We start from the raw sequence: 13817 nt of genomic DNA, 5'->3' as shown, positions 1-13817 counted from the left end.
ATCTGATCCGTTGCTGTATATCAGGATCTCCAGCAGTTTTGTACATGCTAGCGATAATGTCGTGTGGAAATATGTGCCATACCAACTGATGTGCTAGCGTGTGGCTGTATCCCGATCGCTTCCAGCTGCTTCTCCTACACGTCTCAGGCTCCTTACAGGGAAAACCAAATGAGCTTTCACTCAAAATGATAAACGACATTTTAATTCTCCACAGTTTTCTCTCTCTCTCTCTCTCTCTCTCTCTCTCTCTCTCTCTAATCTCAAACTTGTCTGCTTTTACTTTTCCAGCTCAGGGAACCAGTGAAGCATCCTGTGAGGTGCGAGTCTTACTGTGTGTCTCACATCACTGAGACGTTCTGTCTGTTCAAGTCAACTTTGCTGATAGGAATTTGTATTGTGTCTTGACCTGATCCAAATTTTCTGACAACCCTATACCTGCATCTATCCTAGCCCCTAACCTCTAACTCATAAACCTTAATGCCTAACCTATAACCCCTAACCCCTAACTCCTAAACCTTAACTACTAATCCCTATCTCCCTACCCCTAATGTATAATCTCTAACCCCTAAATTCAAACCCTAACTCTTAAAGCCTAACCCCTACCCCCTAACTCCTAAACCTTAACTCAGAATCCCTATCTCCTAACCCCTAACCCCTACCCCCCTAACTCCTAATCCCTACCCCCTAACTCCTAATCCCTGTCTCCTAACCCCTAACCTATAATCTCTAACCCCTAACTCCTAACCCTTAACTACTCATCCCTATCTCCCTACCCCTAACCTATAATCTCTAACCCCTAAATTCAAACCCTAACTCCTAAAGCCTAACCCCTACCCCCTAACTCCTAAACCTTAACTCAGAATCCCTATCTCCTAACCCCTAACCACTAATGCCCAACTCCTAATCCCTAACCACTTACCCTTAATCCCTAACTCCTAACCCTAACCCACTAGATGCTTTGGTTGGCTGAAATTCCTCTCATATATGAGCAGCTGGATCAGGTCTGATGTCTGGTATTGCAGTAAGGTGTACTTATTTAAAAGCAGTCATTCATGAGGCTTTTGAGGATTTGACCATTTGACTGACTTCCTATTGTGTTTGTTGAGTTCGCTGTGTTGCTAACAGCCATCTCAGTTATGATGCTGAAACCATGAAGCCGCGGGATTTCGACTTCAGAGGGAATTCTAAAGGAATGCAGAAACATTAAGAATTGCATGTAAGGTCCCCGGGTCGATCTTGACCTCGTTATTGTCTGTGTGGAGTTTCACATGTTCTCTAAAGGTTCATCATCAAGGTTCTTTAGTTCCACTCGCTTACACAAGACCACTGTTTTCTGCATCCTGTTCTGCATTAACCTGGAGATAGTGATGGTATAGTCAGTCACTGCACATTACATATCAGAGGTCACACAAGCTCTGTGCCATTTACCACACACACACACACACACACACACACACACACACACGTGCCATAAAAGCACAACAGGACTCGGAGCAGGAGACAGGACAGGCTCAGCGAGAAAAGACAAACAATAACCCACATTTATTTATTGACAGTACAGGGGGTACGGGTGAAAGGTGCCAAAACTTTTGGAGATCTCCTGAGAGATGGGATTACTGGAGACTGGATATGGTATCGGATCTCTTTCTGGGTCTCGCTGCACCACTGTGCTGCCCTCATTACACTTTAAAGCTAATAAAAATATGTGACAGGAAGATAAGACAGTAGCTCGCTGATCATGTGACCAAACACTCATGAACGCGCTCACGTGAACATGATGCACTGTTCCTTCTGCATAGAGACATCACTTGCAGCAAAATGTCCTTTTACTCTTTAAAATCTCCAAACATTGTCTCTGGATGCTGGCACACACACACACACACACACACACACACACACACACACACACACACACACACACACACACACACACATGCTCAGTCTCGCCTCTTGTATACCTGAGTGAGCTGCTCACCTAATGAAATTCACACACCTGAGACCTAGTCTCCCCCCCCCAACCACCCCTTCTCTCTCTGTCTCTCTCTCTTTTAGCTAAAAAGGGGAAAAGAATGCAGAAGTGAGTTTGGCACCAGTCTTCCCCAGCCAGTCTGAGGACTAAGGCAGAGTTTAGAAAGTTGGGAGTGATAAATGAGACTCAGGGGTGCTGTTAGCGTGACAGGGTAAAAACGAAAGGAGAACGAGACGTGCAGTGAAAGAAGGAGGAAAAAAACGAAACGGAAATAGGAGCATCAGGACACGTTCCTCCAGAGCAAAGCCTTTTCCTTTACACAGGTCGTGCGACTCTTAGCTGAGGCTAACGCTAATGCTAACCAGACCTCTTACCCTTGTTCTTTACTAATAACTGAGAAATATGGAGAAGAGCTGAAGTCTTTTTTTCCCCTATCGACAGATTAGAGAGAAAGACAGAAAGAGGGATGATCCTTATGTAGGATTTGAGGCCTGTGATTAGCAGCTAGGTCGCAGATTTGATTTGGGTCAAGGTCGTTTGTTGTTCTCACAGACCCTCGGGGGAAACCAATGAAGCAGCAGAGACGCATTTTACCACATTTACGCTTTTTTTCCCTTTCCCTTTTCTTAAGCATACAGTAGATCCCTGTGACACGAACCACTCACTTACACAAGACCACTATTAAATAGTTCTGTGTACGATTAACCATGATCAATTCATAAACGTTCAAAGTGATTTGTAGCTAGCTGATGCTAACGCTAATCTTTTAACCCTCCTATTTTCCTCGGGTCTATCTGACCCTGCTGGAAGGTTTAATGAAAGTTTAATGTGTCATAACTTGGGTTTTCTTCAACATATTTGCCTGAAATTTACCATTATTGTTCCAAATTATGAACTTTGCAAGTAAAATTAATTTTGTCTATTTTTGTTGAACTACTGTATGTGTTCGGACCACTATATACTTTGCGTTTTGGATCCTCCCGGTCAGTTGGACCCGGCCACATTTAGTGGGGCAATAGGTCACACTTTTGCCCTTTTCAGCGCAATGAACATACATACAGACACAAAAATTCACACATAAAATGTCCACTAACACTTGCACCCAAAACACACACTCACACACCACACACACACACACACACATGCACACACACACAAATAGGGCATTGCATTTCATTAGGCCTCCAGAAAAAAAATCTACATATTTGTAAATATTTTACACTTTTGATATGCCTTTGCCTAGCAGAGGGCAAAATATGATCTACTGAAATGATGCTACACACACACACACACACACACACACAAATGTAAGGCTGATCACACAGAATGGTGATAATTGTATAATTTTTGATTTATAAGCATTCAAGTCAATTTGACCTGAAAAAAAAAAAAAACAGGTTTTATTATTTGCTGACATTCAAAATGGTCAAAATGGTCTCCTGGCTTTGAAATATACCAGCCTGTAATAATGCATCAACTTTTGTGCCTCTATAGTAAAAATAATTAAAAATTTCTGTTTTATTTTTTTTTTATACTAAAAAATTAGGCATTTTTGTACATAAATAAGGTTTATTATACCAAATATTCTTTTTATTTTTGCAAAATATATGTTAATATGTTGGAAACAAGTTAGACTAAAAAGGTGGAAAAAAAATGGCTATCGTATATACTTCATTTTTTTATAAGCAGTCAAGCAGGGTTAAACTTTACACCAAACACTAATTTAATTTCCTCGTCCTTCATTTAACCTCGTATACATTACATTTGATTCTGTAGTTTGTGTTTAGGTTTCTGACTAGCTGTTAAATGGCAGTCTGTAGGTATCTGACTAGAGTCTTGTTTATTACGGTATTTTTCACGTGTTATGAACAGAAGTCAAAGCGACAGGATGACTACAATTTCCCAAAAGCCGACTATTTCCTAGCGAACGTCGCATGGTGATGACATCACATGGCAGTGAATGGTTCGTGCGATGTAGTAGAGGAACTTTTACCACATTGAAGGTGATTAGTTTCCTTACCCAGCATACCCTAAAGTGTTTTATTCCTCGCATGCCAGAGATATTTGCTATAACTGTTGTTTAATTTTTAGTTTTTGTCCATTTTCAGTTACAGTTATGTTCCTGAAATCATTTACGTTGCAGTGACTTTGAACAGTTTATTTTAAACACTTTTTACCACTACTTCTTTTTTCCTCTTTCTCTCTTGAAGTAAAAAGGAAATTATCAAAGATGTTGTGAACTTTGACCTACATCTTCACCCCTGACTGTTCCAAGGTGCTGGCACTGGAGACTCCTTTCCATAAATGTTATGTAAATGTAAAGAAATCAGCAATTACATGTGTTTTTAATCCATTCATGTAAAAAGTCTCAGTGCAATTGAGGATGCTCCATGTTTTCTCACCCCCACACACAATTTTTATTGATAGAGCATCGTCGTTTAGCTCTGCTCTGGTTTCACAACAGCACGCTGAAAGGAAATTAGCATGCGCTCTTAATCAGCCTCCCACCGCTCGCAATATGCTGACGGGCAGGACAGAGCTGTGCTAATCTGATGTTCTGACTTGCGGTATCATCAGTTAAACTGGGCAAAGGTTTATTAATCTGAGCTCACCCCATGTTAACGTTTGCTCAGCATTTACTTCAGCATTAATGTGCTAATAGTAGTGCTAGTACAGTAACAATAAAATATTAACACCAAATATTAACACTGTAACACTGTACCAATCTAACAGGGTACCAATGTAACACTGTACCAATGTAAAACTGTACCAATGTACCAATGTAACACTAACACTGTAACACTGTACCAATGTATTAATGTAACACTGTACAAATGTATTAATGTAACACTGTACAAATGTATTAATGTAACACTAACAATGTATTAATGTAACACAGTACCAATGTACCAATGTAACACTAACACTGTAACACTGTACCAATGGATTAATGTAACACTAACAATCTAACACTGTACAAATGTATTAATGTAACACTGTACAAATGTATTAATGTAACACTGTACAAATGTATTAATGTAACACTAACAATCTAACACTGTACAAATGTATTAATGTAACACTGTACAAATGTATTAATGTAACACTGTACAAATGTATTAATGTAACACTAACAATCTAACACTGTACAAATGTATTAATGTAACACTGTACAAATGTATTAATGTAACACTAACAATCTAACACTGTACAAATGTATTAATGTAACACTGTACAAATGTATGAATGTAACACTAACAATGTATTAATGTAACACTAACAATGTATTAATGTAACACTAACAATGTTTTAATGTAACACTAACAATGTTTTAATGTAACACTAACAATGTATTAATGTAACACTAACAATGTTTTAATGTAACACTAACAATGTATTAATGTAACACTAACAATGTATTAATGTAACACTAACAATGTATTAATGTAACACAAACAATGTAACACTGTACCAATGTATTAATGTAACACTAACAATGTATTAATGTAACACTAACAATGTATTAATGTAACACTAACAATGTTTTAATGTAACACTAACAATGTTTTAATGTAACACTAACAATGTATTAATGTAACACTAACAATGTTTTAATGTAACACTAACAATGTATTAATGTAACACTAACAATGTTTTAATGTAACACTAACAATGTTTTAATGTAACACTAACAATCTAAACACTAACAATTTATTGAAATATACCTATATTGTATCTGTGAGATAAATAAAGGTAAATAAATCCACAAATTGGGTAAATGATTGTTACCTCATGCTGATAATTAACTGAACTGAAATTAATTCTTGAAATAACAATCAAAAATCAAAACGCTCAAGAACAGGAAGTGAGATCCTGAAAATTTGATACTGTATGTATTTAGTGTTTGCGTTTGTCTGTGTGTGTGTGTCTGTGTGTGTTTGTGTGTGTTTGTGTTTATGTGTGTGTATACATATATACAGTGTATTAACCATGATGGCGGGGAGAATGTGTGTGTGCTTTTATGGCACCCATTGTTTTGAATGCTTGTGATATGGATTTGGAACAAACACACACACATACACACATACACACACACACACACACACACACACACACACACACACACTACCACAGCGCAGTGCTGCCTGACAAAATCAATGGAGCTGGAGCAAGCCATGCGGGGGCTGTGTGTGTTTGTGTGTGTGTGTGTGTGGTGTTTTAGATGCACAGTAGATCTAATGATCAAACTAGATGTGACACACACACAGCCTCAGCACTATCATGGATTATACACAGTACACACACACACACACACACACACACACACACACACAGACAATCACAAACACTACATACATATAGTATCATATTTTCAGGAACTTTTAGAACAAGTTCATATTTTACTTCTTAGTTCAACACCATTCACATAAAGACACATTTACTGAATGGAACTGATGAGAAATGCTCTGTGAGCTGGAGGGAAGCTGATGTTCCTCAAACTGCTTTCCATCTTTCACTGGTTATTTTTTCATCCCTCCCACTTTCTGTCATGTTCACCTTCATGCTTTGTTCATTTCAGTGAGGATTATTTCTTATATATAAGAAATAATATAAGGGTGTATATATAATCAGGGTGATCATTTGTTATATATATATATTATATATATATATATATTATATATTATTTATATAAATGTATATATTATATAAATTATTTCTTTATTGTTTAATTAATATACAGAAATGGATTTTTTTTTTTCACTTTAAAGTCAAATATAAAACCAATAATTGTCATCGTTTGGGGAATTTTGGGACATTTTTCTGTGAAAAGTGTCCGAAGAAGCTTCGTCTGCAAACTGAATTCTTTCATTCTAAATATATATATTTTTTAATTTTCTCATAAAAAACCCTACATATAGTTTAATGTGATTCGTTAGTGTTTTATAAGGTCGAGATTTATTTAAGGAATAATAATGGACGTGTATCATAATGACACCCAATTTGTCAGATATATCAGGAAACGAGTTCCTCTGGGATTTATGACACATGATGTGAAGTAGGCGGAGCTTCAAACAGTCGATGTGCTGGTTGTGAGCTGACTTTTTCCGTGACAGTGTGAGAGAAGACGTGTTATAGATGTAATTCATCAGAGTATTGTAACAGATCTTTTTTTGTGATTACTGCAGTAATATTTCTATATCAGTGCAGCTCTATTCTCGAATCTGATTGGTCAGAAGCTGTGGATTATTTCTCTTTATCTCTTTTATCTCTTCTGATGCGTCATTGTTTCCATAGCAACAGCATGAACCTGTACGGTGACCGCTGCACATCATCCAAGACTAATAATAAACCGATTTAAAAACACACCGATCATCTGATTTTAAAACAAAGAAAAACAAACATGTAATCTGTGATGAAGTGAAGTTATTTGTAATGCGTTTGATGTTTTTTTTTAACATTTATGGAAGGAGTCTCCAGTGTCAGAGATTAAGGGGAAGAAAAAGTGTAATAGTGAGAGAGAAAGGGAGAGAGTAAGTGAGAGAGAGAGAGAGAGAGAGAGAGAGAGAGAGAGAGAGATAGAGTGAGAAAATGAGAGAGAGAGAGTAAAAAAGAGTGAGAGCGTAAGTGACAAATAGTGAGAAGAGAAGGATAAAGAGAAAGAAAGAGAGAGAGAGAGAGAGAGAGAGAGAGATTATTGTTAAAGGAAGTGAAATTACATGGATTACATTCACGAATAGATCTATTTGATATACATCACGTTAAACCTGTCAGTGTGAGAGACTTTTATTTCACCTGTTAGAATTAATCTCTAATCTCTTTACTCTGGGTGCCAATACTTTTGGTGTTGTAATGACAGTTCTGTAAAATAATATCTGTAGATATTCTGTATAAACACTGTGGATTTGGGTGTGATTACTAGTTCATAATTAGTGATTAAAATAAATGTGTGTGCATGTGTGTGTATGTGTGCGTGTGTGTGTATGTGTGCGTGTGTGTGTATGTGTGTGCGTGTGTGAGTGCGTGTGTGTGTACAGTATGCGTGTGTGTGAGTGTGTGTGTATGTGTGTGTTTGAGTGTGTGTGTGTACGTGTGTGTGTATGTGTGTGAGTGTGTGTGCGTGTGAGAGTGCGTGTGTGTGTATGTGTGTGTGTGTATGTGTGTGTGTGAGTGTGTGTGAGTGTGTGTGTGTGTATGTGTGCGTGTGAGTGCGTGTGTGCGTGAGTGTGTGTGTATGTGTGTGTGTGTGTGTTAGTGTGTGTATGTGTGTGTGTATGTGTGTGTATGTGTGTGTGTATGAGTGTGTGTGTGTGTGTATGTGTGTGTGTGTGTATGTGTGCGTGTGTGAGTGCGTGTGTGAGTGCGTGCGTGTGTGAGTGCGTGCGTGTGTGTGTGTGTGTGTGTATGTGTGCGTGTGTGTGTGTGTGTGTGTGTTAGTGTTAGTGTGTGTGTATGTGTGTGTGTGTGTGTGTGTTGAGCTGCACTGCAGTTTCCAGGCTGCATGTCGAGTCTAAACGCTCATGGACAACACTGGCCTGATTTACTTTCCCTTTATAAAGCGCTTACGTGGATGTTTTCTGGAGCAACTTCAAAGCCAGTGTCATTTCCTCTGACATCACATGTGACTTCCTTTTTATTTCCCTTGGCCTTGACAACAAATAAATAAACAAACAAATAAATAAATAAATGAATATGGGGATAAATCCACATCCTAAGCGGCTCAGTTATAATTGTAATAAAATACAGCAACGAAAAGACCTTCATCTCCGTCCATCCGTCTTTTTTTGCTGAGTAACTCTTCCAGATGTTCTACAGAGCTCACTATATGACACATATGCTCACACACTTAGCCGTGCACTTTTATCACAAGCACGTCTCTTTTTGATGCCCAACCTGCTTCCTAGTAAAAAGTTTACTGTACATTAACAGGAATTAGGTTATATATATATATGTACTGCAGAATGCTCTAAGTGAACATCTGGAGAAAACAACCCTAATTTAACGGATTCAGGATTAATGGGTCAGGATTAACAGGTGAGGTAATAATTATCTCTGGGATTTTAGTCTCAGGGGGTCACGGTGGCTTAGTGGTTAGCACGTTCGCCTCACACCTCCAGGGTTGGGGGTTCGATTCCCACCTCCACCTTGTGTTTGTGGAGTTTGCATGTTCTCCCCGTGCCTCGGGGGTTTCCTCCGGGTACTCCGGTTTCCTCCCCCGGTCCAAAGACATACATGGTAGGTTGATTGGCATCTCTGGAAAATTGTCCGTAGTGTGTGAGTGTGTGAGTGAATGAGAGAGTGTGTGTGTGTGCCCTGCGACGGGTTGGCACTCCGTCCAGGGTGTATCCTGCCTTGATGCCCGATGACACCTGAGATAGGCACAGGCTCCCCGTGACCCGAGGTAGTTCGGATAAGTGGTAGAAGATGAATGAATGAATTTTAGTCTCATTTGAATTTTAATCCACGTCATACTCAGGTCTGTACTTCAGGTTCAGCAAGTGTGTTTTAACCAACAATGATGTGATTAGTTTCCACCACACGCGTGTAGTAGTAGAGAAATGTTGTGAGGCTCAGAAGATCGCAGTGAACAAAAAGATCACTTTAAAACACTCTCTAACGTCAGAAAAACCTAACAAGAAAGGAATGTAAAGAATAAAGGAGGAGTCAGCAGAGCTTCTGGTGAGGTAAAGCTGATTAGGTTTGAGCTTTCTGACTCGTGTCTTTATGTCTTACGACTGTTTCTAGCTGCTGTAACGTAAATGAAACCTTGTCTCGTGGAAAAAATCTTTAATTGTTGATTAATCAGATTGTGGTGTAAGAAATAAATAATAAACTTCTAGAGTTTAATAATTCCCTGTGTAATAAATCCTTTTATGTCGGCTGCAGGGAGCTGAACCCCAGATTGGACAAATAGTACAGTGCATAGGATACAATGAGGACAAGATGCAGAGAGAGAGAGAGAGAGAGAGAGAGACCTGGACAGAGAAAGAGCGAGAGACACACACACAGACAGAGAGAGAAAAAGAGAGAGAGAGAGAGAGAGAGAGAGAGAGAGAGAGAGAGAGAGAGAGAGAGAGAGAGAGAGAGAGACCTGGACAGAGAAAGAGCGAGAGACACACACACACAGACAGAGAGAGAAAAAGAGAGAGAGAGAGAGAGAGAGCGAGAGAGAGAGAGAGAGAGAGAGAGAGAGAGAGAGAGAGAGAGACAGAGAGACAGACAGGCAGAGAGAGAGACACCTGGACAGAGAAAGAGAGAGACACACACAGACAGAGAGAGAGAGAGAGAGAGAGAAAGAGAGAGAGAGAGAGAGAGAGAGAGAGAGAGAGAGAGAGAGAGAGAGAGAGAGAGAGAGAGAGAGAGAGAGAGAGAGAGAGAGAGAGAGAGAGAGAGAGAGAGAGAGAGAGAGAGACCTGACCTATATAGGAAGGAGGCTGAAATATTTATGGATGTAAGTGTCCTAATTCACGTGCCATTGGGGCATCACAGTCTTTTCGTCCAATTGCTGAAAAAGGGAAAGGACGCAAACACACACACCCACAGACACACACAGACACACAGACACACACACGTACAAACACACATACAAGGACACACATACATACAAGGACACATACATACAAACACACACACACATACACACACACACTCACACACACACATGTAATGCTAGGTCCACAGATACAGTGACTTGTAGCGTATTTCTTTTAACCAGAGCTGCTGACTTCCTGTCACATGACTGACAGAGAGCGTTGGCGACTAGTGGAACTTCATGCAAATACGGAGCGACTCGATGCAGTGATTTCTGATCCGTTTGCATGTGGTTCATTTTAGCCACAAGAAAACCGACTTGGAACGCTTAGTTGTGTCACCTGCTAGTAAACCTTGTTGCTACGGCAACCAGTAGGAGTAAGAACGCCTCATGCCGAATTATGGAGATAAAACTGCTGTCTGTGTAAACGCAGCTGAAAGCAGATACAGTTACACACACACACACACACACACACACACACACACACACACACACACACACATCATCCAATCAGACCCGATCAAGTCCATACATGGTCACGTGTTAGATTTTAGCTTTCTGTTTATTTATTTCACATCGTGCGCCACCATCGTCAAATATGACTGTCAGAGATCCGATCATCCGTACGCTTTAATCATCATGAATGAACGTGGCTGACCTTCAGACGCTCTGCTCAGGTGGAGATTAGTCATGCTATTCAAATGAGACTTTAATAACCGTTAAGATTAAAATGAGATGCTCTGTGGGACCTTCTGCAGTGTTTTGCTTTCAAAAGCTTTATTCAGCAGAGGTTATTTTTATGTAAAAAAAAACGTCGGCTTGTTTTTTCTCTATAATTGCATTATTACAAAAAGCAAGAAGGATCAAAGGACGACATAGTAGTGTGTGAAAAAGCACGTTATTAAACATATGACTCACTTTATTAAGCTTCATGATCTAAGAACAGACTCAAAAACCAGCCGTAACAAGCAACAGGTGAGAATAATAGGAACAGGAAGCACCGACCATATAAGGAAGTGAGGAATAAAAACAGGACAGATGTTATACTGAGTAAACAGGGACATAATTAGAGGATGTGACCCAAATATTCAGGGCTTCACTAAAGCCACGACGTCACTGAGAAATCATAATATGTGTCACGGGATGGAATAAAAGTCTGGGATAAAACATCCCAAATAACGTTAGGTAACGTTTAAAAAAACCTTTAAAGGGAAACTTTACGTCTTGAATCTTTAACGTGAGCTTTAAAGACATCAGGATCAAACAGAAATGTCGGTTCACATTTGGTTCATACGTTACCCACAATGCAGTGGTGATAAGGGTGCGGTGAGACTCTCGAGCTTGTGTTAAACTTCGCTAGAAATTCAGCCAGTGTTTTAGTTTATTTATTGTCTTGGTTCTGGTTTATTTACATTCTTTTCCTGTCTTTATTTGTTTAGTAATCATTTATTCACGATAAATGTAGTTAGCATAAATATTCTTTGTGAGTGTAAACCTGGTCCGAATGCTAAGCTTCCTCAGGTAGGCTATCAAGTGCAGATGCCTTTGTTTGCTAGTGTTAGCTTGCTAACTAGTTAGCTGGTTGGTTAAAGTTCCTTGAGCTAGTTAGCATGATTGTTTATTTTTAGCAGGAAGCCAGTATCGGCTAGCTAGAGATCAGTATTCTAACATCCACTATCGGTTATTTCACATCGCAGGTAGTCGCCTAGTGTCGGAGTAACAGCAACGGCACTCACGTAAGAAGTATTCAGAGGCATCTGCTTTGTAATCGGCGTCTTCCGGGAAGTGATCGATCTGCTTGCACAGTCCTTTGAAGGTTCCTGATGGAGAGAAAGTAGACACGAGTTAGAACACTTATATAACAACCATCTGATTCTTTAAGAGTTTTTCATCCTGACATCAAGGAACATGAAAAACAGAACATGAACTGAAGAATACAGGAAGTTACTGCAGATATCCAGAGAAACAGGAAGTCTCTGACAAGCTGTACAGGCCAAGAGCTTTGGAGGAGTTTGTTTAAAAATGACCTGCACAGTATCAGGAACCCCATTAGCTGCATCCCAAATAGCATACTTGTGCTCTATTCTACCAGTGTGTAGCATATATAGTGTGAGCTTAATTCTAAGCAGAAGAAGAAGAAGGAGGGGGAGAAGGATGAGAAGAAGGGTTAGCAGGAAAAGAAGAAGGAGGTAGAGGAGGAGGAGAAGAAGGGTTAGCAGGAAAAGAAGAAGGAGGGGGAGGGGGAGGGGAAGAAAGTTTAGCAGGAAGAGAAGAAAAAGGAGGAGGGGAGGGGGAGGAGAACAAGATTTAGCAGGAAGAGAAGAAAAAGGAGGAGGAGGAGGAGGATGAAAAGAAGGGTTAGCAGGAAGAGAAGAAGGAGGAGGAGGAGGGTGGAGGAGAAGGTTTAGCAGGAAGAGAAGAAACAGGAGGAGGAGGAGGGGGAGGAGAAGAAGGGTTAGCAGGAAGAGAAGGAGGAGGAGGAGGAGAAAAAGAGTTAGCAGGAAGAGAAGAAGAAGGAGGAGGAGGAGAAGGATGAAAAGAAGGGTTAGCAGGAAGAGAAGGAGGAGGAGGAGGGGGAGGAGAAGAAGGTTTAGCATGAAGAGAAGAAGGAGGAGGAGGAGGGGGAGGAGAAGAAGGTTTAGCAGGAAGAGAAGAAGGAGGAGGAGGAGGAGGGGGAGGAGAAGAAGGTTTAGCAGGAAGAGAAGAAACAGAAGGAGGAGGAGGAGGAGGAGGAGAATGAAAAGAAGGGTTAGCAGGAAGAGAAGAAGGAGGAGGAGGAGAAGGAGCAGAAGAAGGAGGAGGAGGAGGAGAAGGAGCAGAAGAAGGAGGAGGAGGAGGAGGATGAAAAGAAGGGTTAGCAGGAAGAGAAGAAGGAGAAGGAGGAGGAGGAGGAGGAGGGGGAGGAGAAGAAGGTTTAGCAGGAAGAGAAGAAGAAGGAGGAGGAGGATGAGAAGAAAGATGAGAAGGAGGAGGAGGAGGAGGTTTAGCAAGAAGAGAAAAAGAAGAAGGAGGAGGAGAAGAAGGATGAGAAGAAGGGTTAGCAGGAAGAGAAGGAGGAGGAGGAGGAGGAGGAGGGGAAGAAGGGTTAGCAGGAAGAGAAAAAGAAGAAGGAGGAGGAGGAGGGGGAGGAGCAGGAGGAGATGGGGAGAAAGGAGAAGGGAAAGAAGAAGACACAGGAGGAGAAGGAGGAGAATAAGAAGGACCACACAAAGAAGAATGATGGAAAGTTGGACAGTTCATGCACTCCACATTCGCAGCTTTGCTTACATAGCACAAGAGGGGCGGGGCTACCAGGTGATCCAAGATGGTGAGACTGTT

The 13817-nt window shown here is 40.4% G+C and overlaps 1 protein-coding gene across 1 annotated transcript in view; it reads right to left on the bottom strand.

Annotated features, from left to right (window-relative positions):
• LOC132861045 (voltage-dependent calcium channel gamma-2 subunit-like) overlaps positions 1-13817 on the bottom strand; it is a 60724-nt gene that overhangs the window by 4503 nt on the left and 42404 nt on the right. The window contains exon 2 of the mRNA XM_060892387.1: positions 12236-12319. Within this exon, the coding sequence (XP_060748370.1) occupies positions 12236-12319 (84 nt within the window). The remainder of the gene's footprint in view (positions 1-12235; positions 12320-13817) is intronic.

Source organism: Tachysurus vachellii, chromosome 18 (assembly GCF_030014155.1).
Source record: "Tachysurus vachellii isolate PV-2020 chromosome 18, HZAU_Pvac_v1, whole genome shotgun sequence".
NCBI classification, from domain to species: Eukaryota; Metazoa; Chordata; class Actinopteri; order Siluriformes; family Bagridae; genus Tachysurus; species Tachysurus vachellii.
Note: the sequence above shows the minus strand (reverse complement) of the source record. Positions and strands in the feature narration are given on the sequence as shown.